General features: G+C 48.0%; 1 protein-coding gene and 1 long non-coding RNA gene across 3 annotated transcripts in view; one reads left to right on the top strand and one right to left on the bottom strand.

Annotated features, from left to right (window-relative positions):
• Positions 1–3,521: 3,521 nt before the first annotated feature.
• LOC122475274 lies at positions 3,522–5,734 on the top strand. The gene is made up of 3 exons (XR_006295133.1): positions 3,522–3,634; positions 4,182–4,314; positions 5,704–5,734. It is a non-coding gene; the product is annotated as an uncharacterized LOC122475274 (long non-coding RNA).
• The window catches only part of TMEM268 (transmembrane protein 268), a 37,832-nt gene continuing 15,745 nt past the window's right edge, over positions 5,084–27,170 (bottom strand). The window contains exons 6-10 of one of the 2 annotated variants that reach the window (XR_006295132.1): positions 23,149–23,259; positions 20,153–20,233; positions 19,017–19,202; positions 15,404–16,106; positions 5,084–5,218 (exon numbers count right to left, since the gene is read on the bottom strand). Coding sequence is in view for 1 of the 2 variants with exons in the window: in XM_043567074.1 (XP_043423009.1) it covers positions 15,927–16,106; positions 19,017–19,202; positions 20,153–20,233; positions 23,149–23,259 (558 nt within the window). In the remaining variant the exon portion in view is untranslated. Of the gene's footprint in view, positions 5,219–13,210; positions 16,107–19,016; positions 19,203–20,152; positions 20,234–23,148; positions 23,260–27,170 lie in introns of those variants that run through there. The other variant, XM_043567074.1, reaches the window with a different exon arrangement.

Below are 27,170 nucleotides of genomic sequence, written 5' to 3'. Positions count from 1 at the left end.
GCGGGCTCCCAGGCTGCGGGCCGCTGGGGTGTCTCCGGAAGGAAGAGGCAGTGAGCAGGGGCCATGAAGACGGATTCAGAAACTCCCCCGGGAGGAGAAGACGTCTGAGCCACCCCTGTGCCACCAGCAGGAGTCACTCCAGCTCCTGAAAAAGCCACTGTGGAGGGAGCTGTTTCCAATTAAAGCCCTTGGTGATATCGCAGGACTGTATCTCTCTTTTCCCCTCCTCCTTACGGGGAGCATCTTCCAAATGCCTCACTGGTTTTACATGTATTATCCTGTCTCCCTAACCTAAAACAAAAAACTTAAACCTTATGGGTAGCTTTTTTTTTTTTCATTTTGAAACCATCTTGAACTTACTGAAAGTTGCAGAACAAAGAACTCCTAGTTACCTTTTACCCAGACTCAACAATTGTGTACACCCCCACCATTTTCTCTGTCATTTCTTTTCTCTCTCTCTCCCTGTGTTTTCTGAGCCATCTGACAGGAATCCCGTTATTCCTGAACACCTCCCTGTTGTGTTTCCTAAGAACAAGGATGTTCTCTTAGGTAACTTCAGGACAGTTACTAGAAATAAGAAACTCAATATTGATACACTAGTATCATCAATTGTCCCGAAAATGTCTTCCAGCTGCTTTCTTGCCAAGTGCAGGATCGAATCCGACATCGCAAGTCACACGTCATTGTCACGTCCCTTGAGTGTATTTTTAATCTGGAACGGTTCTGTCTTTATCTTCATGAGCTTCCCGTTTCTGAAGCATACAGGCACAACTCTCATAAGGTGTCCCTCAATTTGTGTTTATCTTATGATTCCAATTTTGCTTTTTTTTTTGTTTTTTTTTGTTTTTTTTTTGGCAGGAAGATCAGAGAAGCAACACTGTATCCTCCCCAGTGCATCATGTGAGGGGACATATGATGTAGGTAGGTCCTGCCATTGGTGACAGTAATCAGATCACTTGGTTAAGCTGGTATTTGCTGCCAGGCTTCTCCACTGCAAATTACTATTTTCCCCTTTGGAATGAGTAAGTCATTTGGGGAGAGACTCTGAACAGCTCATTGCTAATCAAATTTTCACTCACTAGTTTAAGTGTCTAGGAAACCTCCCCCTCCAACCCCGAGAAGAACATGCCCAGCTAACATACTATTCCAAGAAGGATAAGAGACACATGAGGCAGAACCATCCCAGCCGATCTGATGGGCATGGTGGAGAGTATGGAATCATCACAGAGGGAAGGACAGACTACTGGAGAAAGGGTCAGCAGACCTCCCCCCTCCTCCCTGACATCGTGGTCCAGGCAAACCCCCAACATTCTCTGCTTCCCTGGTTCTGTGACATCACAGCCTCCTCTCTTCTCTACCAGTTACAGGTGAGTGAGCCTCAAATGTCAGACCTCAGAGCAGGACGGAGTATTTTTTCTGTACTTAAAGGGACAATGTCTCCATCACTCCTGGACACCTTTGCTATAAGAAGCAGACATTACCCCTAATTTGCCTCGACTCCACTGTTTCTGTCTCTGGGCCCCAGTCTCCCCACCTGTGCCGACTGACCCCTAAGGGCTCCTCCAGCTCCAGAAGCCTTCCTGTTTGACCTCGCTGGGTCTTTCTTGTTCTGGTCCAAGTGCTGTGGGTCACTGGAGACCTGAGGCTCACAGCCCACTGGGCATAACCCAAGGGCTTTTTCTTTGGCTCCTGCCTCCATCTAGAGGTAAGTGCTGGTAGTGCAAGAAACACCACATCCACCTCGCCCCAGCCAGCGTCTCTCCTACATCACCCTTAATCACGTTTTTAGGCACTTACCATGTGGCAGACACCGCGATAAGCACCTCACATCTTTATGCCACCCAACCCTCACACAGCATTCTGGGGTAGGTTTTTCCATCCCCACTTTACAGAGAGAAAAACTGAGGTTCACAGACTTTACGTTGCTCTAAATAACCCATCATGGTGCAACAAGAATTACATCCCAAGTTGTCTAAGTACTAACAATGTATGCTCTTAATTTCTGCGCTGCTCTGCCAAGCTTCTTGGCGGTCGTTCCATTTCAAAACCACCTGCCATCAACTCTCTGAGGAGCAGAAGGTGTTTCTGAACATCTCTCTGCCCCTGGAAGTGCCTGTAGGGTGAGGCCCTGGACAGCAGAGGCTCGGGTACCAGACAAAACTGCGTTACAATCCCGGCTGCTCCTCTTGGCCATAAGACCTGGGAGTCACCTTTCTGGGGCTCAGCTCCACCATCTGAAAAGCTAAATGAGCTCAGAGATGTCCAAGGACCTGCCCAAGAAGCTCGGTGAAGGTCAGTGTGCCCTTGACACCGTGGCTGTCTCTCTTACCCTGTTAATTTCCAAGATTGAAGTCACCGGGGAGAAGGAGGGAAGTATAGAATCGGGATGTTTCTATCCATTTCTATGAGCAGGGAGTAAAACACCTGTTAGTGGAAGGGAGCATAGGGATGATATTGTGTCCATTGTTGCCCAACAGTCAGAGAGAGGGCTTGTGTATTTACTCAGGTGACATTGAGAGAGAACCTACTCTGTGCAAATCCCTGTGCTCACTGCTGGGGTCCGAAGGTGAATTGGACCCATCCCTGTCTCCTTGAGACCCAGGAATCTCTCATTCATGTTCACTGCCAGATCCCTCACTTAGTGCCTGGCACCAGTGGTCCTCAATAAAAACATGCTGAACAATTTTTTTAAATCACAGATTGGAATGACCCAGACTATGGAGTGGACTCTCACATAGGCAGATCATAGGCAGGCTGTGAAATATTGCTCAACAAATATTTATCGAGCACCTGTGATAGGGTTAGGCAGATGCTGTGCAATGCCAGGCACTGGCCATGACCCAGTGTGGGACCACTAGAGAGGCCCCTAATTCCTCCCAGGTGTAAGGGATGGCCTCCCGGAAGGAGCAGTCCCTGAGCTGAGTCTCCAGTGTGAAGGGTGAGGGAGTGAGAACATGGGGGTGGGGGAGACGGTTGGCACAAACGCATGGTGGTAACACAATGAGAGCAAGTTTGGGGCACTGCTGGCAGCTCCTGCGGCCAGAGGGCAACAGGTAAGGCTGGGAGGGAATGAGGCTGGCAAAGCTGGCAGGGCCAGACTACCAAGCAGTTTTCAGCAGAACAACAGGGAGCCGCTGAGGGTTTGAGGCACAGCATGGTGATGGGATTGCAGGCAGATGGGCCTGCAAGTGAGTCAGGGGCCAGCAGGGAAGTTGTGGCCAGGGGGGTGGCCGAGGGCAGGGGCTGGAGGGTGGAGGGTGGCAGGTGGAGGAGATGTTTACAAGGTAGAATCATAATGCCTTGATGAATGGCTGAATGGGTAGAGAAAGGGAGGCAGGGGCCAGGAGGAGAAGGGGTTCGCCAACTCTGACTCCAAAGTGAATATAGGACACGAAAGGAAAGGAAATAGGTTTGGGTTGAAAAGGGTGGGGAAGGGAGATGGCCCCATCAGCAGTCAAAAGCAAACCTATCCATTGTTCTTAAAGCCATCAGTCAGCTTGACGGTGTCTCATCAGCAGTGAGACACCAACAGTGTCTCACCAGCCTTCGTGTCCCTGGAATAGTGGCTTATCTCACTCCTGGGGCGGTGACAGCATCTGCTCATACGCAGGACCAAAGTTCAACCAAAGTACAGGTTCGTCCAGCCATCCCACAACTGTTTATTAACTGCACGCTTGGCATCCGGCACTGGGGACCCAGCAGTGAACCCAAGAGGCTGACCCCCTGCCTCCGTGTGTTCCACAGCAGGAAAATTGCAAATAAACTCCGGGGTGTGCTCTGAGACAAGGGCTATGGAGAAGAAGGAGGTGGGACGGGGAAGAGGGAGGACTGGGGGAGGGACAGTCCTGTAAACTGGGAATTGAGTGGTAGAGGGAATAAATAGGGAGAATTAAATAGAGGGAGAGGCCTAAATAGGGAGGGGGGGGAATGCCTCACAAGAAAAGCTGACCTTCACACAAAGCCTTAACGGAGGGGAGGGAGGAGTTCCCTGAATCTCCAGGGAAGAGCATCCCAGGCAGAAAGCGCGGGCAAGGGCAGCCTTGTTCTGTCTGCTTGGAACAGAGTGAAGGGGAGGGTGGGAGGAGACAGCAGGGGAGGGATGGGCAAAGGTAGTGCTGAGATTACAGATTTTTTTCAGGGGATGCCCAGAGAAAGACTTTGGCTTCTCTTCTGCATGATAGGGCACCAGGACTCCAAGCAGAGGTGTGACGTGATGTGACTTACATCATAAGAGGATTCTGCTGTGCTGACACCAATGAAGACGAGGGTGGAAGAAGCAGGGAGACCAGTTAGGAGGCCATCGCAGTGATCCAGGTGAGACACGGTGGTGGCCGGGAGAGGGGGAAGCCAGTGCCCAAGGACGATGCCCTGGAGTGAACCCAGTGTGCACTGAGGGAATACTGCCGCCATGATGGAAATTCCCAGAGTAGGGCTTTGGCCACAGGGAAAGGGAAATGAGAACAGGAGCTGGGAAGAGGCCTGGAAAAGACAAAGAAGTTTGGGAATAAGAAAGATAAGGATGCACAACCTTGAGTCATCAGACCTGGAAGTCTGATCCTTGGAGACACGGTACAGCCCAACCGCTACCTGTCAGATGGGAGCCTAGGTCCGGAACAGATGAGCCCAAAGCCACACAGAAAGGCGGAGCTGTGTTATCAGCTGATCTGCTGATTCAACGAGGTACCCCTGCAGGTAAAGACTGGCAGAGTAGAGGCTCCAACGTCTTTCCATGGGTGAGAGAACTTTGAATGGAAGAAGACCTAGTCAGAGGTAGGCCCACATAGGTGGGCCTGGACGTGCCAGCCACAGGGAGCTATGAGAGGTTTGGGAGGGGAAGGGGCGTGATACGTTGGGAGAGGCTGGCCCAGTATGACCCACTGCTGAAATAACAATGGGCTTCTGGGATTGAGGCTACAGGGCCAGATGCCCCAATGCCCTTTCCTCTTCCCATGACCCACCAAAACATGGCATCAAAGATCTTCTGTTGCTGCTGCCAGGCCAATGAGGGGCCTTCTTCCACTGTTGAATCACCTAATAGTCCAAGAATATCCCAGAAGCACCAGCCACAGCTCTTCAGTAGGTCCCAGGCATGGGTGTGTGTAGTTGGCAAGAATGTTGGGAGTCCCCTCTCTGGATTTCAGTCTCCCCAGCCACCCTCTGCTGGCACACCTCAGATTTCTTTCAAGCCTTTCGGGGGTGTGGGACTAGTTACCCAAGCCTGTAACAATTTAGCCTAATGACTATATTATTTATTAGATACCAGATAGTAGTTAAGATCCCTGGCTTGTGTCCTACATACGCGTTAAATTCTGCCTCAACCACTTACTAAGCTTGAGCATGTCGTCGAACCTCTCTCTGTTTCTTTATAAAACAGGGATAATGTTGGTACATTACCTACTTCTCAGGTTATTGGGGAGGCACACGTAAGTGCCTAGAACATGGCCCCACACGGAGAAGGCTCTCCAGAGGCGGTAACTGTGTATGTGTTGTGGTCAGGACCAGCAAGGCTTTGCTGATGTAACAAGTAAACTATAAAATCTCGATCGCTTGACCCAGTGTGGGGTTATTTTTAGCTCAAGCCAGAATTGTTTTCAAGCCATTTAATAATACGAGCAGTCCCCACGTGGGATGTGACCAAGACTGTTTATTCATGTGTAATTCAAACCCTTTACCAAGGACAAACATTTTCCTTCACTCTTTCAGATCTGAACACGGATCCTCACACAAATGGTTTGAAAAAGAGACACCCACATCACTTCTCCAATATTTGGGCGCTGAAAACTTGCACTATTGGGAGACCCTGAGCATTCTAGTCAGCAGCCCCCATGCTGTGCGGCTGCCCGAGCGTCTCCCGAATAGGGTGGTGAGCAGGAGCTATGAAGATGGGTTCAGAAACTCCCCTGGAGAAGAAACCATCTGAGCCACCCCTGTGCCACCAGCAAGAGGTGCTCTGGCCACGGCGGGAGGAGCTGCCTCCAATTAAAAGTCCTTGGTTGCATCACAGGACTGGGTCCCTCTTCTTTTCCCTTCCCCCAGCCCTGTTTCTGAGATTCCCTTGCATGTGGAGCAATTAGAACCCAGCATCGCTTATAGAGAAATGTGGTTTAATCCTTCTAAAGCCTTCTCGGTCACTCCTAACCAACCTAATGAGGAAGTGCTTCGGAGAGGCTGGTGAGTGTAACAGGTGGCTATAAAAGGATGCTGTAAGAAACGCCTAGAGCTTGAGGGCACAATTCTGCTCATCTATTGGGTGACTCCATTTGGTGCTCAGGGCCACAGTGACCATTTTATGCAGAGCATGCAAACATGATAATATGCAGGAGATCCCAGGTGGCTTCAACTTTAGCCAGGGAACCAGGCACAGAAACGTATCACTCCAACATAATAGGACAACTTGGGGGAGCAAGAGAATGGGAAGTATTTTGCAACCAACTTGGGGCTTTGGGGAAGGCTTCCTGGAAGAGATGTTTGCTGAAGTTTTCTGAGTGTTGAAAGGGAATTGGCTGAGGAAACAGGAGGGGAAATGGTATTCCAGAAGGGGGAACAAAATAAGTAAAGTTGGAAAACAGAGGCACAACGTGGGAGGGGTGTGAGGATGGCAAATGCTAATGTTTGGAATGACTAACATAAAAACCTGACTCAGAGTGTGATGGGAGGTGAGGGGTGCAGAGGGTCATTAAAAGTGTTATATTCTAGGACAGTAGGTTGGACCCTATCCTGAAGGTGATGGGGAGGGCCCAGGTGAGTTTCAGGCAACCAAAACAACATAGCCCGATTTCCAGTGTTTGCAAGGTGAACATGGTGAGTTGTTAAGACAACTTCTTGGGGCGCCTGGGTGGCGCAGTCGGTTAAGCGTCCGACTTCAGCCAGGTCACGATCTCGCGGTCCGTGAGTTCGAGCCCCGCGTGGGGCTCTGGGCTGATGGCTCGGAGCCTGGAGCCTGTTTCCGATTCTGTGTCTCCCTCTCTCTCTGCCCCTCCCCCGTTCATGCTCTGTCTCTCTCTGTCCCAAAAATAAATAAACGTTGAAAAAAAAAATTTTTTTTTAAAAAGAAGACAACTTCTCCTCCTAGCACTCCCTGTGTCATCCCTGACCTCAGAAAGGAGAGGAAGAAAGAAAAATGATGTCTTATGCCATAGTACTGTCGACTAACACTCATACCTATGATGAGAAGCCCATTCTGGCTACAATTGAGAGGATGTGCAGTTTGAAGGAGTGTGTAAATTCCGGTATATCGCTTACTCTTCTAAGTGCTTTATAAATATCAACTCACTTAGCATAATAACCCAACAAGGTTAGTACAGTTACTACCTTGGTCTTACAAAGTAGGAAACTGAGACACGGAGAGCTTATACATCTCTGAAGGTTATACTAATACCAGTGGCAGAGCTGGGACTTGAACCCAGGAAGCCTGATTCCAGAGGTGACACTCTTAACCAACCAGTTATGCTGCCCTTCACAACGATAGGAGAGTGACACTCATTTATTGCTCCAAATTGACTATTCATTGACTACTCTTCAAAAATGGACCCTTTAAATCTTTCCCCCTTGGCAGCTGGTGTAATGTTACACTTTGTCAGTAGGGGGTGCTGGAGACACTGGAGGAAGAACGGCTTTCCTTCCTGGTTCTGGTGAGCTCATGGTAGCAGGATCCCACAGCCCAAGAAGTTCCTCTAATTATCTGGCTCTGGCAGTGCACACGGCTTCTCAAGCACCAGTTCCTGCCACGCAGAAACTTCTCCAAATCAGGTTCCTGCAGTGTAGACAACTTTCCAGCACCTGGATCCTGCATGGGAGTAAGCAGTACTTAGCAGCCAACAGCTTCTCCCAGTGCCCACCATCAAACTGGGAAGTGCCTCCATCTCTGAGATAGCTTTCCCTGGCACCTTAAAGTGCAGATTTCTAGAACATCCCATCAACACGGCATCTCAAGAGATTTCTCTGCATCCGGTGAGCCATGGCCATGTCCTTCCCTACAAAATCCAGATTTCAGCTGGGGATGGGGCATAGAGAGATCTTCCTTGAGGGGCTCTATCTCAGCCCTAGGGGTAATGACTGCTCCTTACATGTGGTGCTCTTCCTGTATTTTTTTTTAATTCTTTTTAGACTTTATTTTTGATAGAGACAGAGTGCAAGTAGGGGAGGGGCAGAGAGCGAAGGAGACACAGAATCCAAAGCAGGTTCCAGGCTCTGAGCTCCGAGCTGTCAGCACAGAGCCCGACATGGGGCTCAAACTCACAAATTGCAAGATCATGACCTGAGCCGAAGTCGGACGCTCAACCAACTGAGCCACCCAGGCGCCGCATGCTCTTCCTGTATTCTTTACAGTCTCTACTTCTTACTTCCAATCCATGATTCAAATTCCTTGTTATACTTAATAATTCTTTATGTTAAACTTCCCATAGTCAAATTACCATGTGGCTTTTGCCTTCTGATTGGATCCTGAGTGACACAAACATGTAAGAAGAGGCCGCCGAGGAGGTCAGGACAGCCAGTAATACAGGCATGAGCTAGGATGGCAACACTGGGATAGAGACCAGAGCCCCGACTTACAGATTTCTCAGGCAAAGCTGGCCGGTTCCTAACTCACAACCATACAGAGAAGATTCTGGGAAAGGAGGTTCTTGATTTCTTCTGCCACACCCAGAGCTGAGAAGGGAGGTGGTCCTGAGGCCAAGCTGACAGCACACAGATCATTTCCTCTTGGGCTGTGCCAAGTTGGAGGAGCCCATGGGATGTTTGGGTGGCCATATCCAGAAGGAGGTTGGAAATATGTAGCAGAAAAGGGTAAAGGAACAACGGCTGGAAGGAAGCAAGAGGGCTTGCTAATCGTGTGTGCATGATCAGTTCGCTAGGCTGTAGCGCCTCTTTGACTCAGGGCCTCCCCCCCCCCCCACCAGGAGCATCTGTCAGGTGAAGGGAAAGGACACTTCCCCGTGGCTTCTTTATCCTTGGTCCTCTTCTGCTGCCGGTTGTCACCCTGCTCCATGCCCTGGACCCATCCTCTGACCCAGATCCTTCTTATCCTATGCATTCCTCACTACCTCCCATGCCAAGGTCCCACTCTCCTTCCCCAGAGAACCCCACATTCCTAATGTGCTGGAACCATTTCCTGCAGCAGATATAACAGGTGCTTTGCACGTAAAAGATGCTCCTTAAATGTCACTTCCTGCTTCAGTTCAGTTAGAAGCCACTTCACAGAGGGATGGGAAGAGGCTTACATCTTATGAGTTTGCCAAAGGGTTTTTGGCCTCAGGGTAAGATCTTTCTTTGAAGGATTTTCGAACAATAACAATAAGAAAACTAACAGAGGCCACAGCTGGAATTTCCCTCTAACTATGGCAGACTAGATTGTATCAGAATGATCCTCCTGCTGAGAGCAGTTTAAAAAGCTGTAGTTTGTTGGGTTTTTTTTTTTTCTTAAATCTGTTTGAATGCATCAGAGAGTGCAGAGAGTTGAAAGGGACATTGAGGTCTCCTGACCTTCTCAAGGCACCTGCCAATTCCTAAGCAGGGTCAAAGAGGCTGAAAAACTGAGGGGGGGGGGGGGGGGCTTTTAGCAGACTCACAGCTTGGGGCAACAAAAATCAGAAGTTGAGGGCTCACCCTGAAGGAGGGATTCATCCCACAGGAGGAGTCCTGGTTTCAAAAAGTTTGTTTTTTGTTTTTTGAACAGGTTTTCAGTTAAAATCCCTGAAGAGGAAGTCAGGGCTAACCAGAAATGGACCAGGCCTCACTAGGACTGAAACCCAGAGTCAAATCTATCCCACCCCTACTTTTCTCAGAAGCAAAAGTAAATCCTGTCTAAAGTAATATCCAGAGTGGGGGCACTTGGGTGGCTCAGTCGGTTAAGAATCTGACTCCAGCTCAAGTCATGATCTCACGGTTCCTGAGTTCAAGCCCCGCGTCGGGCTCTGTGTTGACACCTCGGAGCCTGGAGCCTGCTTTGGATTCTGTGTCTCCCTCTCTCTCTGCCCCTCCCCTGCTCATGCTCTCTCTCTCTCTCTCTCTCTCTCTCTCTCTCTCTCTCTCTCAAAAATAAACATTAAAAAATTTTATTAAAATAAAGGAATATCCAGAGTCTTGTACATCTCTTCAGCTGTTCATTTGTCAAAAAAAGTCTAATATTCAATCCAAAAACACCAAGAATACCAGAAGACCAACTGACCGAAAAGCAAAAGAAAACCAATCTAACAGAAGAACCAGAAACTGGAGTCAGCAAACATCCACTTCAGAACACCGAAGAAAAGTGATGACAGGAAAATGGATCGTTTCAGCTGAAAACTGTAACCTGTATTTTAAAAAGTCAATTAAAAATTTTTAGGACTGGGGCTGAAATTAAGAACTCTGTGGAGAGGATTAACAATCAACTAGACACAAATAAGGGCAAGAGTCATGAAGCAGAATGTGTAGGGAACCTTCAGACTGAATCAGGAAGAGCCAGAAGAACACGAAACACAGAGAGCCACAAAAATGCAGCGAAAAGGTGTTCGCAAGCCTGTCGTTAGAGCCTCAGAAGGAGAGGGGAGAGAGGAGGCTGGAGGCTACATTGAAGGAAGCCTTGTGTCGCAGATTCAAGAGGCACTGGGAGCCCCCCAGCAGGAGAAGCATAAAGGAAGCGACACCAGGAGGCATCAACACACACACCGCAAGCCCACAGCAGAGACATAGCCATCACAGCCAAGGGACTGAGAGCTGACTCTGCAAACAGAAAACAATGAAAGCCAAGGATGCCTTCCAAAGTTTTAAAGAAAATTAACTGTAGTGCCCTAGGATTCTTGACAGACCAAAAACACCTTTCAGAATTCAAAACAACACAGAGGCTTTCCGGCCAACAAAAGCTCCATCCGTCACCAGAGGATTGGTCTTGGAAGGAAAATGCTAACGGTACCTCCAAATGTGCTCGGTACTATGCTATACTAAAGGAAATGCCAAAGGTTAGTTCCAGGAAAAAGGGAATATTCACAGGTAAATGTGCAGAGATGCAGGCAGACACAAAAAGTAATAAAGAGGTAACAAATAAAGAATAATAGAACGTATACGTGTAGATAGATCGAAGTATAGATAGATCTAAATGAATACTGGCTGCATAAAGCACTGATAATAATGCCTGTTGTGGGGGTGCCTGGGTGGCTCAGTTGGTTACGCATCCAACTTTGGCTCAGGTCATGATCTCATGCTTTTTGCATTCGAGCCCTGCAATAGGCTCTGTGTTCACAGCTCAGCGCCTGGAACCTGCTTCAGATTCTGTGTCTCCCTCTCTCTCTGCCCCTCCCCTGCTTATACTCTGTCTCTCTCAAAAAAAAAAAAATTAATAAATAAGCATTAAAACAAATTAAAAAAATAATGCCTGTTGTGGTTTAAAATAGAGAGAAGGGCCAGTTCAGTCAGAGGAGTGTGTTCTGTGACTCTTGGTCTCGGGGTCATGGGTTCGAGCCCCACATGGGGTGTAGAGATTACTTAAATAAAACTTTAAAACAAAATAAAATACAGAGAGAATTGAAATGCACAAGAGGCAGAATGGCGAAAGGGTTCTAAGGTCTTTGGATTGTCCAGAAAGTGGCAAAAGTACTCTCTTGGACTCGAATAAGTCAAGGACACATGCCTAACTGCAGTGACCACTCAAAGCACAGAATACATACGTCCTAGGCTACTAGAGGAGAGATTATGAAAGAAAAAAATCTCAATGCAAAAGGAGACAGAAAAAAAGAGAAAAAAAAACAGAAAAAAAAAGAACCAATGGAAAATAAACCATAAAATGGTACCAGTAAGCCCAGATCTAACACATCAGCAAATGCATTAGACATAGCATAGGAAATGCTCCAGTTAAAAAGCAGAAAACAGATTTTTTTTCTTAATTTTGTAATGTTTATTTAGTTTTGAGAGAGAGAGAGCATGCATGCAAGCAGGGGAGGGGCAGAGAGAGGGAGACACAGAATCTGAAGCAGGTTCCAGGCTCTGACCTAAGCTGAAGTCGGATGCCAAACCAACTGAGCCACCCAGGAGCCCCCAGATTTTTTTTTAATCACACATGCCCATAAGAGGGGCACCTTCAATACAGAGATGCAGATAAGTTGAAAGTAAAAATCTGAACAAAGATATACTGGGTAATCACTAATCCAAAGAAAGCTAATGTATCAAAGTAGATTTTAAGGCAATAATCTAATAGAGATAAGAAGAGACATTCCATAAAGATGAAAGGGTTTCAACTCATCTGGAAGTTTTAACAATTCTGTATTCGTGTGCATGTCATAATAGAGCAAAACTTGTCGGAAGTGAACTAAGAGATACGTTCACACAAAGACGTGTATGTAATTGTTCATAGCAGCATCATTCACAAAACCAAAAAGTAGAAACAACCCAGCTGAAGAAATATAAACAGAATGGGATACATCCATGTCATGAAATATTATTCTGGAATAATAAGGAGTTGATCATTAATACTAAAAAATAAAATCATGATATGTGCTCCAACATGGATGAATCTTGAAAATATTGTGCTAATGTTAGAAAAGCCAGACACAAAAGGCCACATACTGTAGGATTCCGTTTACATAAAATGTCCAGAAGGGGAAAATCCAGAGACAGAAAGCAGGTCAGTGGTTGTCAGGGCTGAGGAGAGTGGGGGGATCCAGAGTGATTGCTAATGGGGATGGGGTTTTTTGCGGGGGAGGGGGAAAGGTTATGAAAGTGGTCTACAATTAAACAGCGGTAAAGGTCATGCAATCCTACGAATACACTGAAAACCACTGAACTGTATACTTTAAAGTGGTACGTTTTCTGCTACGTGAATTATATCAAAACTACGCAATACAAAAATGTGTCAGAAGTAAAAGGAAAAACAGAAGATGCATAATCATAGTTGGAGGTTTGCCACTCTTGGTCACTGACAGACAAACCAACCCCAATCAGTAAGGATACAGATGTGAACAACACAGGTCAAAGCCTGCACAAATGGACTCAGCTAGCAAACAGCACGGAGCAGCTGAGAAATGCTGTCGTCGACGGAGCCCTGGCTTTGGACCTTACGACAGACCAGACCTTGTACTTCCCATGCAACGCCTCAGCTAACCCCCGTTATCATCACACACCCCCTTATGGGTGAAGAAATGGAGGTACAGCAGGAAAAGAGAGGGTAACCATCTGGCCCAAAGTGACCAGCTTGCTCTTAACCTCCCTGCCACACTGTCTCCAGGAACTGAATTTCAGAGAGGTTTGACTAGAATCTTTATTCCCATAAACACACCCCGTGGTGCTGGAGTAATGCCGTCTGAGGCAGACTGAATCGACGTAAACTGTTAATGACCTACTACATCAGCAAACACGTACACTGGGCTCCTACGGTGTAGAAGCCATAATGAGAGATAAAAAAAACAAAACAAAACAAAAAAAACCAGCAACAATTTATTGTGCTCTGACTCAAGCTTGTAGCTCGAAGTTGCAAGCACTTTCCATTCTTTATATTATCTCATTTTCACAATACCTGCCGGTTGCGTATGCTAAATCCTCATTCCATGCACGAGGAGTGACACCCCAGGGTGGCAAGGGACGGTGCTCCGAGGAGCGGAACCTGGATCTGAGGAACTCCAGAATCCAGGCTCTGAGCCCCTCCCTCCGCACCCACCATCTGCACTGTCTCCGTGCCCGTCCTCAACACAGAGCCTTAAAGCAGGGTGCGTGTCCAGGTATGGGTTCTGAGCTTCGCACGACCCTGTGAAGTAGCCAAGACAGAGATCACAGAATTTTCTAAAGGAGGAGAGCCAGTGGCGAAGGCAAAGAAAGCGCCTGTGGGGGGGGCACACGTGAATGCTCTGCCCACTAGGTGAGACCACCAGCAACTCGGGAAAAGGCAGGGAAGAACACCTCAAGGAGCGTCTGGACATTAGCCTTTCGTCATTTAACACAGACATGTTTATTCTGTTACTATACTTACCAGGGTTTCCGGTTGGATGATAAATACGGGCTTCTACGGAGCCCATTCACAGCCCACGTTCCTTCTGTGGCAGGGGAGCGAGACAGCGACTGCCTTCATGAATTACTCTGATGGAGCACAGCGGCCCTGAGAGCTGGCTAAAGAGAAATGCCTAAGGTAGCCATTTCCCGGGGTGGGTCTATGTACATGATTTGTCTTCTCTGGGCCCAGAGAAAGCAAACAGTCAGACTGGCCTCTTACACAGTAAGTCACCCACAGGATTACATTTCGTGTTCACCAGATCCATTTAGAAAGAAGTAAACGGACACTCAAGAGAGGTTACGTGACCTGGCCAAGGTCATGCTTCTAAGGAAGCAGCATATCTGGGACGAAAATCCAGGTCTCCTGCTAACTAGGCCAGTGTTCCGTCTGCAGGTCCGACAGGTCTGGGACACCTCAGTCATGTAAGGCTGGAGGACCCTTCTACATGTGGATAAAGGCATAACAGATAGGCCAAGGGCTAGACTGGAACAGAAAAAGCCAGAACTTCAGCTTTGGAAGGGAAGCTAAGAATCATCCAACTACCCATTATGTATTCATTTATATAAAGATGAGTAAACTGAGGACTGGCCAAAAGTCACACAGCTAGAAATGTCAGCAGCAGGACCAGAACCCAGGTCTGTGCCAACCTCATTCAACTGAGCATAGAGAGCAATCTGCAAAGGCTACTCTAGAGATGACAAAGCCCTCAATCCACTGGGTTGGTCTGTTTTCCCCTTAGCAGGTCTAGGCCATGCACAGAAATTATAAGGTGAGAATTTTGTCCTTCAGAAATTGAGTCTAACTAGAAAAATGTGCATGTGCACAGGAAAACAGAATTGATAACGTAAAACATCAATAAAGGTAGCAGCTACATTAAGAATTTAAAGGAGGCAGAGAAGCAGGGCATGTTCTATGTTGAAAGGCTTCCTGAAGGAGAGGTAAGTAAAGCTGGGCTTTGAAGCATGCATAGGAGTTCAAAGGATGAGATCGAGTAGGTACATTAGTCCAGGAAAGAGTTTCAACTTATGAAGAAGTTTTGTGGGAGATGAAGCCAAAATCACAGATGAGGGCTGGGTCCTGCAGGCTGGGGAGCCCTTAAATGCCAGGCCAGGCCTTTTAGATTTGGGCCTATGGAATAATTGGTCTTCAAACTTGCTCAGGAGCCGAGAACCTGAAAACCCCTGACCTCTTCATGGAACGTCATGAGTGACAGATTAGCGTCAGAAAACAGGACTGCTGTTCTCGGTCTGGAGTATAAAACCACAACCACAGGCATGCATGCCTTTAAACGAAATACATCCTCAAATCAGACAGAATCAATCTTTCCCAAACAGTCTCATTATCGGTTACGTGCCGCTGGTTTCTCTCTTCTGCCTCCTAGAAGTCTGTGTGCTAGCAGACAACACAAGGCCATTGTTTGTCATAAAACAAAGGGCATGAGAAACTTACAAATGGAGAACGTTCTGAGAATTGACTTCTTTCCTTCCGATTAGGAATTCTGGAGGCCCGAGACAATGCTACAAAGAGCAGAGTCCTCTCTGAGGTTCAGTTTTCCTGTCTGACATGAAGGAGCTGAGGACAGGACCATCACCTGAGACTGAGCTCTGGACACATGGTTGGCCCAGTAGGGGCATCTTCACATTTTCTGGGCTCTCCAGACAATGAAGGGCATGGGAGAGGCCTTCCATCCATGCCCATGGTTCTAAGCAGCATAGAGACTGGTTTGGAGTGGGACCAGCTTGGCAACCATCAGCTTCTGAAAGGGCCAGGGGTCAGCATGGGATGTGGAAAGGTATTCCTGTGCAGAGTCCTGAAGCAAGCACGATACCCATGCTCTGACATGACTGACAGTCTTCCGAGTGCTCCCAGATGCTTCTCTCCTCCCCTGGGGCTCACCGTCAGCCGCCTGGCGCTCCTAAGCCTTCCTGAGGACCTTCAGTCTCGCAGGAAGCGGAGTACCTTCCTCCCTAGGTCACCTGGCCAGGAATGGGCAGCACCCAGTACCCAGGATGTGGGCTTCTATGAGCTGGCAGGGGCACGGAATCCTTGGCGAGTCCGTGTGTCGTGTCCCCACTGCCTGGGGAAGCTGCGAGGTCACCAGGAGCCGGATATAGTAGCCGCCAAATACCGCCAACAGCTGCTGGGCCATTTCCTGGAAGAGGCAGGGAAGCAGAGTGAAGGCCACAGAGAAGCATCTAATGTACGAGGGGAAAGCCAAGTGGTCCTCACACCCCTGGACCAGCAGTGATGCTCACTAGGAAGAACCCCGCCAGGTCCTCACCTGGGGCTCTTGGGAGATGCGTGGCCTGGTCTGGAACCCCAGCTTTGCAGCTCACCCCATGGGGTTCCTGCAGCCTCAGCTTCCTTACCTCCAAAGTAGGTGACCTACCTGAACAAAAAAGCTCTGGAGTGCCAAAGCACTAGAGACATTACCACTGATTCATAGCAACCGATCTCACACACACACACACACACACTGGTTCCAGTTTCAAATGTCGGTGAGACTATAAAACGCATGAGGTCAAAGTAATGCACTTGATAATCACTAGTAAATGAGGATGGGGTTAGGGGATCATCCCCATGATGGCAGGATTCTTCAATTCTTACAAGGCACCTGCTGGCTTTCTTTAGACAAGTACTCCTACTATATGAAGAGTTTGCTTTTAAAAAGCAGATTTATCACATAAAGGCAAATACTTACATGAGGCATATAGAGTAGTGCATTCATAGAGACAGAAAGTAGCACGGTGATTTCCAGGGGCTGGGGAAGGGGGGAGAGGGGGAGTTCTCATTTTGTGGATACGGAGTTTCAGATGGGGAAAATGAAAACGTTCTGGAGATGTTTGGCGGTGTTGGTTACATGACAATACGAATGTACTTAAGGCTCCTGAATCGTACGCTTAAAAATGGTTAAGGGGGCAAACTTTCTATTATATCTATTTCCATATCTATATCCATATCTGTATCTTTATCTATATCTATATCTATTTATATTTTCTGTAATGAAAAAAATTTAAACAGTAAAAAAGAAAAAAAAGAATTTAAAAAATTGGATTTAACGTATGCTCTTATTAACACATTTGTCTCCAAAGTTCCATTAATTGGACTGGCAGCTGGGATTCCAGGGGAAATGCTTCGGTCCTGTAGGTGCGACACTGAAGGCTTACACAATCTCCATGAGCGGTCAGCATGTAATAAAGTAAGGTATGAGTCACATCAAGGCTATTCGTGTCAGTAGAGCTAGTGATTAAGAACAGGCTCTCAAATCAAAAGGACTGAGTGGGAATTTGAGCCTAGGCCCCGACGATGGACCCTGAACAAGTCCTATGCCTTGCCGAGCCTTTTTCTTCAACAGGAAAAGAGGGAAAATCACAGCACCTGTTTGGGGGAGCTGGCGTGAGGATTAAATGGACTAATTGATAGAAAGCCCCCCACCTAGTGTTCCTGGTGTTTCCTTTGAGTCATCCTTGGTGCTAGAAAATACTGAAAACCTCAAATAGTCTGCCACTCCCTAATTCAGATTGGTCTCCTTGCCAATCTACTCTAAAATCAACAGCATAAGGAGCAAAGAACTGTGGCAAGAAAATTGTACTTAGAATTAGGAGGGCTGGCTTCTGCCCTTGGCTTTGCCACATGCTCCCTTGCTCGGTGACCTGGGGCAGGTCAGATGACCTCTTGGAAGCCCATTTCACCCGACCAGGAAGAGGAAACATAATCCACGCCTCACAGGGTATGCTAAAGGGTTTTATGCATAATAAGAAATCTGCTAAAATGTAAGAGGTGATTATAACTATTTCCCTATCTTTCACAGGCGTTGGTTTCCTATTGAAATATGATGGTCTATCTGGCTATGCTGAGACGTGGGCACTGATTATATTTTCCCTAGCCAAGTTACAAAAGGTAGCTACTTTAAAAACATGTGCATACACGCTTGATATTCATGACAGGAAATTGTATTACTACTGGTTCGAATGAATTTGGAAAAATAATTTAAAAGACCCATCAGATTTAACAGGCTATGTCATATAAACCCAGGCATGCCACAGTAAAGTGCATGACCTTATCAATCTTTTCTGCTCTAAAAAAAGTCAATGGGATTCAAGTGAAGACATTAATATATTTATCATTCTCTCTCTTGAGTCCCATTTGCCAATCCCCCTACTCCCCACCGATGCAAAAGGGAAAGTCTGGGCTGGTTTGCACCTTTAATCTTTCCCTGAAAAGAAAATTCAGGTGCTTCCCTGCATCACAGCATGCCTGAGGTCACCCCTCTCTGCATGTCTCCCAGCCAGTCCAGGGTCCGACCTCATGGAGGACACAAGCTGAAAACCACACTATCAGATTTCTGGTCATATCGAACCAACAGCTTGGGTGGCAGGGCCCAATAGAACTCGGGCTAGGGGCACTGGAATTCAAGAGAGATGCCTATAAGAGTTACACATCCAACTGCAATTTAAGTAAATGGATGGATAGATGCCAGACTGATTGAAAAATAGATTTAAAAAATGACCTGAATACTCATTAACATGTTTATGGCTAGGTAGGCTATGACCAACCGATCAACATCCAACAACCAGACATTCCGTGGAGCTACCAAAAAGAATACCCAAGATATTAAAAGATGGGGGCGGAACCCAGTAAGCAGAAAATGATTCCTATAAATTATTTTTTCAAATGCTAGAGTAAGGAGGGACACCTGGGTGGCTCAGTTGGTTAAGCATCCAACTCCAGCTCAGGTAATGATCTCACGGTTCATAGGTTCAATTCCTGCATCAGGCTCTCTGCTGTCAGCGCAGAGCCTCCTTTGGATCCTTGGTTCGCCTCTCTCTCTGCCCCTCCCCCGCTTGTGTGCGCATGCTCTCTCTCTCTCTCAAAAAATAAACTTAAAAAAATGCTACAGTAAGGAAAACATATATTGAAAACTAGTAAGCTAAAAGATACGTATGGCCTCTACCTACTCAGTGAAGCCATCTTCCCTGGGATTTACAACTTGAGGCCCCACACAGACTCCACACAAATACCATGAGGGACGGTGGCCCTGACGGGCCCAAGTGCCCCTTACCTCTGGCTCAGCCTCAGGCACGAGCTGGCGAAGCTCAGTCTGCAGGAGTGGCCTCTCCTCCGAATGAGGACTGCCGGGCAGGAGAGGGGCTTCCTCCAACAGGTCCTCAGGCCCCTCTTCTGTCTCGGGGCTCACTCCGGTTTCCATGACAACACACAGCTGGCTCAATCTGCTTCTCAGCAAGGACTACAGAAGAAAGAGAGACAGGGCTTGGATGATGTCCGGAGTTGGGTGGTATGTAGGAGGTTGGGTCACTGCCTGAGCTGTACAGACCCCACAGAGGACGGATGGATTCATCTACAGACTCAGATGTTGACCTCAGGAGTATCTGGAACTGAGCCACATTCGACATATCAGATAATTACCTACAAAGTTCCCTACAGTCTTTAATAGCTTCGAAAGCATTTTTCTTTCCATGCTCTCATTTGCTTTTCAAAGCACCCTGGGTCATGGGTATCTTTATCCACATGTTACAGATGAGTCAAGTGCAGCAAAAAGGCCTTGCCCAAAGCCACACAGGAACAAGTAGGCTGGGATCGGGCTCCACCACAATTCTGACTTCAAGACCCCCCGCCAGCACTGCCAGGGCTCCAGGCAAGGCTGATCCCAGGGAAGGAGCACAGGGCTCTGAGACGGGAAGGCTGCGCTCCAAATTGGGCATCACCAACTGGCCCCATGACTGCATTCAGGCAGCAACAGGACTTCTCAGAGCCTCGGTTTCCTCATGTGTCAGATCAGAGCAAGAACGCCCTGATCACAAATGATAGGAAGGCATTTTGAACATGGGAAAGTCGTCTAAATACCTGGTACTTTCCCCAAGGTTCCCACTGCCAGAACTTTTATTAGTAGTGTTGTTATTACCATTTATTGTTAATCTAATTGCTATATTATTAATAAATATATATGCTCACTCTAGGAAATGTAGAAAGTGCAATTAGCTGAAAAGGAGACTAATTGAAATCTAGTTAAAAAGTAATAATTCCCTAAGCAAAAACAACCAGTGATTCCACATGGGTGTTCTTCCTTCCAAGTAACTTTTCCTTAGGCATTTTTCCAACACTGAGGAAATGCAATCTACGCAAGGTGGCCTCCTGGTTTATTTTTGTGTGTTTGTTTTTTCACTTGAGGCCTCTTACCTCTTGGCTAGTCTTCATCTCTTGAATGTGGTCAGACAAAAACTGCACACAGTTCTCCAGGTCGAAGTAGACGAACCAGAGCTGGGGAGAGAAGCAATGACCGCTGAGGCTCAAAGCCAGCCCCACCCTGAACTCTCCATCCCTGACACTATCTTCCACCTCCTGCCTCCTTGCTGGAGTTCGGCCCTTCTGAGGACAAGCATGTTCTCTGGTGGGAACATGCCATTCTGCTCTCTCCTCAGACTAGCGAAGTCTCCTTTGTACAGCTGGGAGAAAGATGGCTTTGTGTGCACATTTGGAAAATGTCAAACCCTGTTCAAAATGGCTGCAGCTCCACTTCCTACAAGTCACTGAGCATCCCACAGAGATGCCAAAGCATCCCAGACATCGCGTATCCACCTGGAGCTACCACCTTCATCCTCAGGGGCCGGGGTGCCTTGCTGTCTGGAACCCCACATACAAAGGAGTGAAACCCTTCAGTCACCCACCCCCACTGCTCAAGGCCAAGGGGGAGGAAATCCAACTGGGGTGCTCTGGGAGGAGGGGGGCAGGGTAAAAATTACTTCACCATTATCTCCCCTTCCTCCTCAACCTCAACAGTCCTCAGAAGGTCAAGTGTAACACAGCCAGGCCAAAACCCTCCAAGTTCACTTACAATATCTTGTTGACTCCATACCTGCCAACATCACAACTGAAGTTCTGCAAGAAGCTCGTAGTCCCTGCCTCAATGCCTCCAGCCACTGACCACTTCCTCTGAATCCCAGACCTCCTTCCTCCCAGTGACTGACCTGTGAGACCCAAGGTCACATCACCTTGCCAACGAGTCTCTCCACTTTCTTAACATCAAGGGACACTTTTCAAAATGAATTTCTTTTTTGCCTTTTATTATGAAAACTTCCAAACAGATACAAAGGTGGAACAAATGATGGGGCACCTGAGTAGCTCAGTCGGTTAAGCCTCTGACTTCGGCTCAGGTCATGATTGCACGTTTCATGAGTTCCAGCCCCGCATCAGGGTCTGTGCTGACATCTCAGAGCCTGGAGCCTGCTTTGGATTCTGTGTCTCCCTCTCTCTGCCCCTCCCCCACTCATGCTCTGTCTCTCTCTCAAGATAAAATAATCTAAAATTTTTTTTTTTAATTGGGGCGCCTGGGTGGCTCCGTCAGTTGAGTGTCCGACTTTGGCTCAGGTCATGATCGAGCGGTTTGTGAGTTTGCGCCCCACGTCGGGCTCTGTGCTGACAGCTCAGAACCTGGAGCCTGCTTTGGATTCTGTGTCTCCCCGTCTCTCAGCCCCTCCCCTGCTTATACTCTCTCTGTGTCTCTCAATAATAAATAAATGTTAAAAAAAATTTTTTTTAATTTTTTAATGAAATAATTAACTTCCAGCTGCCCATCATCTTGGGTGGATCAGTGGTTCTCAGTTTATGCCTACTCTTATTTTTTTTTTTACTTTTTTTTTCAACGTTTATTTATTTTTGGGACAGAGAGAGACAGAGCATGAACGGGCGAGGGGCAGAGAAAGAGAGGGAGACACAGAATCGGAAACAGGCTCCAGGCTCTGAGCCATCATCCCAGAGCCCGACGCGGGGCTCAAACTCACGGAGCGCGAGATCATGACCTGGCTGAAGTCGGCCGCTTAACCTACTGCACCACCCAGGCGCCCCTCTTTTTATTTTTTTTAATGTTTTATTTATTTATTTGAGAGAGAGAAAGCACAAGAGTTCGGGGGTGCATAGAGAGGGAGAGAGAGAGAGAGAGAGAGAGAGAGAGAGAATCCCAAGCAGGCTCCAAGCTGTCAGCACAGAGTGATGTGGGGCTTGATGTCACGAACCTGAGCCAAAGTCAATGGACAGACACTTAGCCGACCAAGCCACCCAGACACCCCAGTTCATGGCTACACTTGTTTTATCTTTACCCCCATCCATTACTCACCCAGGACACCTGGGTGTCTAATATCCCTCATCCTAAGACACCACAGTACTTTGAGACTGAAATTATTTTTTAAATTATTTATTTTAAAAGATGTCCCCAATTATTTTGAAAGGTGTGTCTATTCACTACTCATCCATCCATACATTCAGCTAACACTTTCCAAGTCACTCCTATGTGTCAATCTAAGAGGATTCACGGACAAATTGAAGACCCCCAGATTCCAGGAGCTCCCAGTCTATGATGTCACACTTGAACTGCCAGAAGTCCTGTGATGTCACTGAGTTCACCACCCTCCCCCCCACACACCTGGTATCAGGCAAGATCCCTTGTATCCTACACCATCTCAGGTGTGCGGGGCCCATGACACAGGGATCCACGCTTGTCTGTTCTCTGCTGCAGCCTCAGGACCTGGAACAGGGCCTGACACATACTAGGTTCTCGATAAATATTGGTAGGATGAACAGGTCATGTGCACAAGAGCTTCTTCCCAGGTCCCGCCCTCACGCCCCCTCCTGAACTCCAACTAGGTGAGGGGGACCAGTGAGAATGCAGAGGTAGCACTGAGGAGATCTATCAATCCCACTGGGCAGAGGCCAGCCAGGACCAGGAGACCTGGGCCCCAGCTATGTCCCAGACCCACTGTATGACCTCTTACTAGTCACCTAAGGTCTACCCAGGGAGCCTGGGCCAAAGAAAAATGACCGAGCCAAGTGGACAAGGCCTCAGGGTCTGGCCTGCCTCTCCAGGAACTGTGCATGGGCTCCTTAGCGCCCAGGCAGGGGCCTGGCACAGAAGAGGCCCCCTCTGTTTGCTGAATAAATGCTGAATGAGGAGTGTGGCTGAGACAGTCCTGCCCCATGCAGGTCCTAGGCTGCAGGCCACCACCCAGAGATGAGTCTCCAGGACAAAGTGCTGACGCAGGGACAAAGGGCAGGGCTGGCCACGCTCATCCCATTAGCAGACTCTGAGACACCACGCCGCCCAGGGGAACATGGGGCCCTGTCCCCCACCAACCCAGCCCTCACGTGGGTCCCCAAGCAGAGGCCGCTGCCAGACACAGTACCTGAATCACACTCTGGCAGCCTTCCACCGTGTCCGTCACCCCCAGCAGCACCCGGTGCCTCAGGAGGGCTCCGTTGGCAGCCGCCAGCCTAAGGTCCGTGTTGGTGTTGGCCTAGAAGACAAACGCCAGGCTCACAGTCAGATCTCCGCCCTGCCAGGGAGGTCTCAGGCCCTGAGCCACACCCACCTCTAGCAGCTGTCCCACCTCTAGATACCATGGGGGCAATCCTGGCATCGAGACACATCCATTGCTCCCCCTATAAAGTGGGGTTGTGGGGTTTGCAGCCAATAAGTTCAATAGTGTCAGACAGCTGTGGGTAGAAGCCCAGCCCTGCTACTTCCCAGCTGGGTGGCCCTGGACAAGTGACGCTCCTCCCCTGAGTTCTGCTTTCTTCAGTTATAGAATACGGACAATGTCCCTACCTCCTAGGAACATGGTGAGGCTGAACTGGGACTGTGTGTGGAACACTTAATCCAGTGCCTGGGACACTGTCTGCTGTGCTGACAGAGATATCTGCTGGCGGTGGGGTGGATGGGTTTGAGCGCTTATTGTGAAGAGTGCCTGGCCCTCAGAAGGGGACTCTGGGAATCCAGCTCCCTCTTTTCCTACCCAAGCCCATCTGGGGCCATGGATCGAGTTGACTAAGCAGATGTTAAGCAGCCCTGGGGGAGGAGGGAGGAGGAGGAAGAAGCGTGTCAAGACCGAAGTGCTGGTTTGGAGAAGAGACTCCCTAAGGATTTAGAGAGGCAACCAGATGACAGCCAGGTGGAGGACAGTCAAGGTCCCCAGGAGTGTAAGGACTCCCTTAGAGAGCTTTTGGAAATGTGAGAAAGCCCTTTGGTTGTCACAGGGATGGTACAGGCAATGCTGGCACTTAGGGACAAGGACTGGGGATGCCTTCCACTGATGACAAAGTCCCATGAGAGGCAATCCCACAATCGGAAGAGGGGTCTCCCGGCCTAACCAAACTCCACATTCCCCACCAGATGTGAACACAGGTGAATAAGCTACTTGTAATTCTGACCGGCCAACCAGGTTCTATTTGACATGTAAACCTACGGTGTTGTTTTCTTTTTTGAAAGTTTACGTTTATTTAGTTTGAGAGAAAGAGAGCAAGTGGGGGAGGGGCAGAGAGAGAGGAAGAGAGAGAATCCCAAGCAGGCTCCATGCTGTCAGCACAGAGCTCAATGTGGGGCTCGAACTCACAAACCATTAGATCATGACCTGAGCCAAAATCAAGCGTCAGATGCTTAACCAACTGAGCCACCCACGCCCCTTACGTTGTTCTTGTTGTTGTTGTTTTTAAATGGGTCTAAAATATACTGAATTTTCTAGGAATGCTATGACTATGAAAACATGGGGTGATTATATTTTGTTTTGCCTAGAGTGTTAGTAAGGGTTATTCACCCTAACCTGTATCACCAAGAGTTCAAATCCTGGCTCTGTCTCTCACCCCCTGTACAACCTTGGGCAAACTACACCCCACTTCTCTGCCCCCACTTCCTCATCTCCAAAAGCGGAGATGGGGCGCCTGGTGGCTCAGTCAGTTAAGTGCCTGACTTCAGCTCAGGTCATGATCTCACAGTCTGTGAGTTCAAGCCCTGCATCGGGCTCTGTGCTGACAGCTCAGAGCCTGGAGCCTGCTTCGGACATGTGTCTCCCTCTCTCTCTCTCTCTGCCTCTCCCCTGCTCATGCTCTGTCTCTCTCTTGCTCACTCTCAAAAATAAATAAACATTAAAAAAAATTGTTTAAGTGGAGAAAATAACACCTCCCTATAACAAGGGTTATAGTAAGGATGGAATAAGTCAACCCACATTGAACACTTGCAAGAACGAACACTCCATGCCTGTCAACTAATGATATCAGTTCAGTGACAATACTGAGTTGCAAACTTTGTCTTCCCCTGTTCTTTGTTGGCCACAGATATTTTTCAGAACTTCCACATGCTTTAGAAACCTGCTTTACTCCGCCCGGGATACCAGGCAGAGTCTTGTGTGCCTTCACAAACCTCCCAGTCTTGAGAAAGGCTAATAATGCCCCAAACAAGGCGAAAACAAGGCAGTGTGTGCAAAATGCTAAGGCTCTCAAGGCTGCTATGGTACAAGGACACTAACAGGAAGAGGGACAGATGATGGTCGGGAAGGGGGAGTTGCATAGTCCTGAGTGCTGAGGGATCCGAGGAGGAAGGAATACTTGAGCTGAGGCAAGACCAGAGGAGCCTGTGTGACCGCAGACTGGTTACTCTACCTCTCTGAGCTTTGGCTTCCCCACCGGCAAACAGAGGCAATGTAACAGTTGATACTTATTGAACATCTACATTATATTAGGTACTATTATAAGCACTTTGCATACATTAACTCATTTAATTCTCCCCAAAATCTTCTGAGGGAGCTACGGTTATTATTTTTTTAATGTAAGCTCTACGCCCAAAGTGGGGCTTGAAGTCACGACCCTGAGATCAAGAGTTGCATGTTCTACCAGCCGAGCCAGCCAGGTGCCCCAGGGGAGCTACAATTATTATCCCATTTTACAGATGAGAAACTAAGGCCATGAGAGGCAGAGTAATAACTTAGCCCCGGTTGCAGAGCTAGCCAACGGCAGAGATATCCTGCCGCCTCATATGCTTGGCGGGTGTAGACAGCCGGTGCCAAACACAGAGCACACAGGAGGCGCTCATTAAATGGTGGTCATTATTAGGAGTGAAGGAACCCCAAGGTTCCCTGACTGAACAAACACTGACGGCAGGGGGGCCACTGCATACCTGGGGCCCCCATGCTTTACCTCTGAGTAAAGACAGAGGATCTTATATAACCTGTGCCCTGTGCCTAGCACACTGCTTGGTACTTGCAGGGGCTTCATAAACACTGAGCAAGGCAGGAAGGAAGAGAAGAAGGTGGATAGCCACTGTGGGCATTCTCTAAACTGCATGAATTGCATCTGCACCCTTGAAGCACCTGCCAGCTGCCAGGTGTTTCGCTGGCTCTTGCTAAAGCAAAATAGTCTACTTTCTCCCTGCCCCAAGAGAAGTTTCTTGCGGCAGGAGCAGCCAGTTCAATTTATTTTATATGCCAAGCACCAGAGCCATGAAAGCTTCAACAGAGCCCAAGGGCAGCATTATTTCGTCAGCCTTGTCGCAAAGCCCAACAAAGATCTTTTCAGAATGATTAAGCCATAAAGTTCCTATTTGTCCCTCTGAGCACAAGAACTAAATGGAATTCACACCCCAAACTCTGACCACATTTCCCAGCATCCCTCTCCTCCTGAGTTAAGCCAGAATGGATCTCCAAATCCAACTCTGTGCCAGGTACTGGGAGGAGCTTCTTAAAGCAGCTGGAAAGACAGTGGAGGTGTGGTAGGCAGAGTGATGGCCCCCAACAGTGCCAAAGTCCTACTCCCCAGAACCTGTGAATATATAAAAGCAAGGGGGAATTAAGGTAGTAGATAAAATTAACGTTGCTAATTAGCTGACCTTAAAAAAGGGAGATTGTCCCAGATAATCCGGGCAGCTCAATGTAATCACAAGAGGCCTTAAAAGTGGAAGAAGGAGGGATGCCTGGGTGGCTCAGTCAGGTAAGCATCCAACTTCGACTCAGGTCATGATCTCGGGGGTCATGAGTTCGAGCCCCGCATCGGGCTCTGTGCTGACAGCTCAGAGCCTGGAGCCTGCTTCAGATTCTGTGTCTCCCTCTCTCTGTGCCCCTCCTGCACTCATGCTCTGGCTCTCTCAAAAATAAAGAAACATTTAAAAAACTAAAAAAATAAAAATAAATGCAAGTGGAAGTAGGAGCCAAAAGAATCAAAGATATGGGAAGGTCTAGACCCACCATTTCTGGCTTGGAAGATGGGCAGAGGGGTTATTGGCCAAAGAATGCAGGTGGCCCCCCAGGGCCTCGAAAAGGCAGCAAACTTCATCATCCCCTAAAGGCTCCAGAAAGGATGCAGCCCTGAAGTCCAGAACCATAAGATAATACATTATGTTTTTTTAGCCACTGTGTTTATGGTAGTGTGATAGGGAGCCGTA

Source organism: Prionailurus bengalensis, chromosome D4, assembly GCF_016509475.1.
Source record: "Prionailurus bengalensis isolate Pbe53 chromosome D4, Fcat_Pben_1.1_paternal_pri, whole genome shotgun sequence".
Taxonomy (NCBI): Eukaryota; Metazoa; Chordata; class Mammalia; order Carnivora; family Felidae; genus Prionailurus; species Prionailurus bengalensis.
This window is presented reverse-complemented; position numbering and strand designations above follow the sequence as displayed.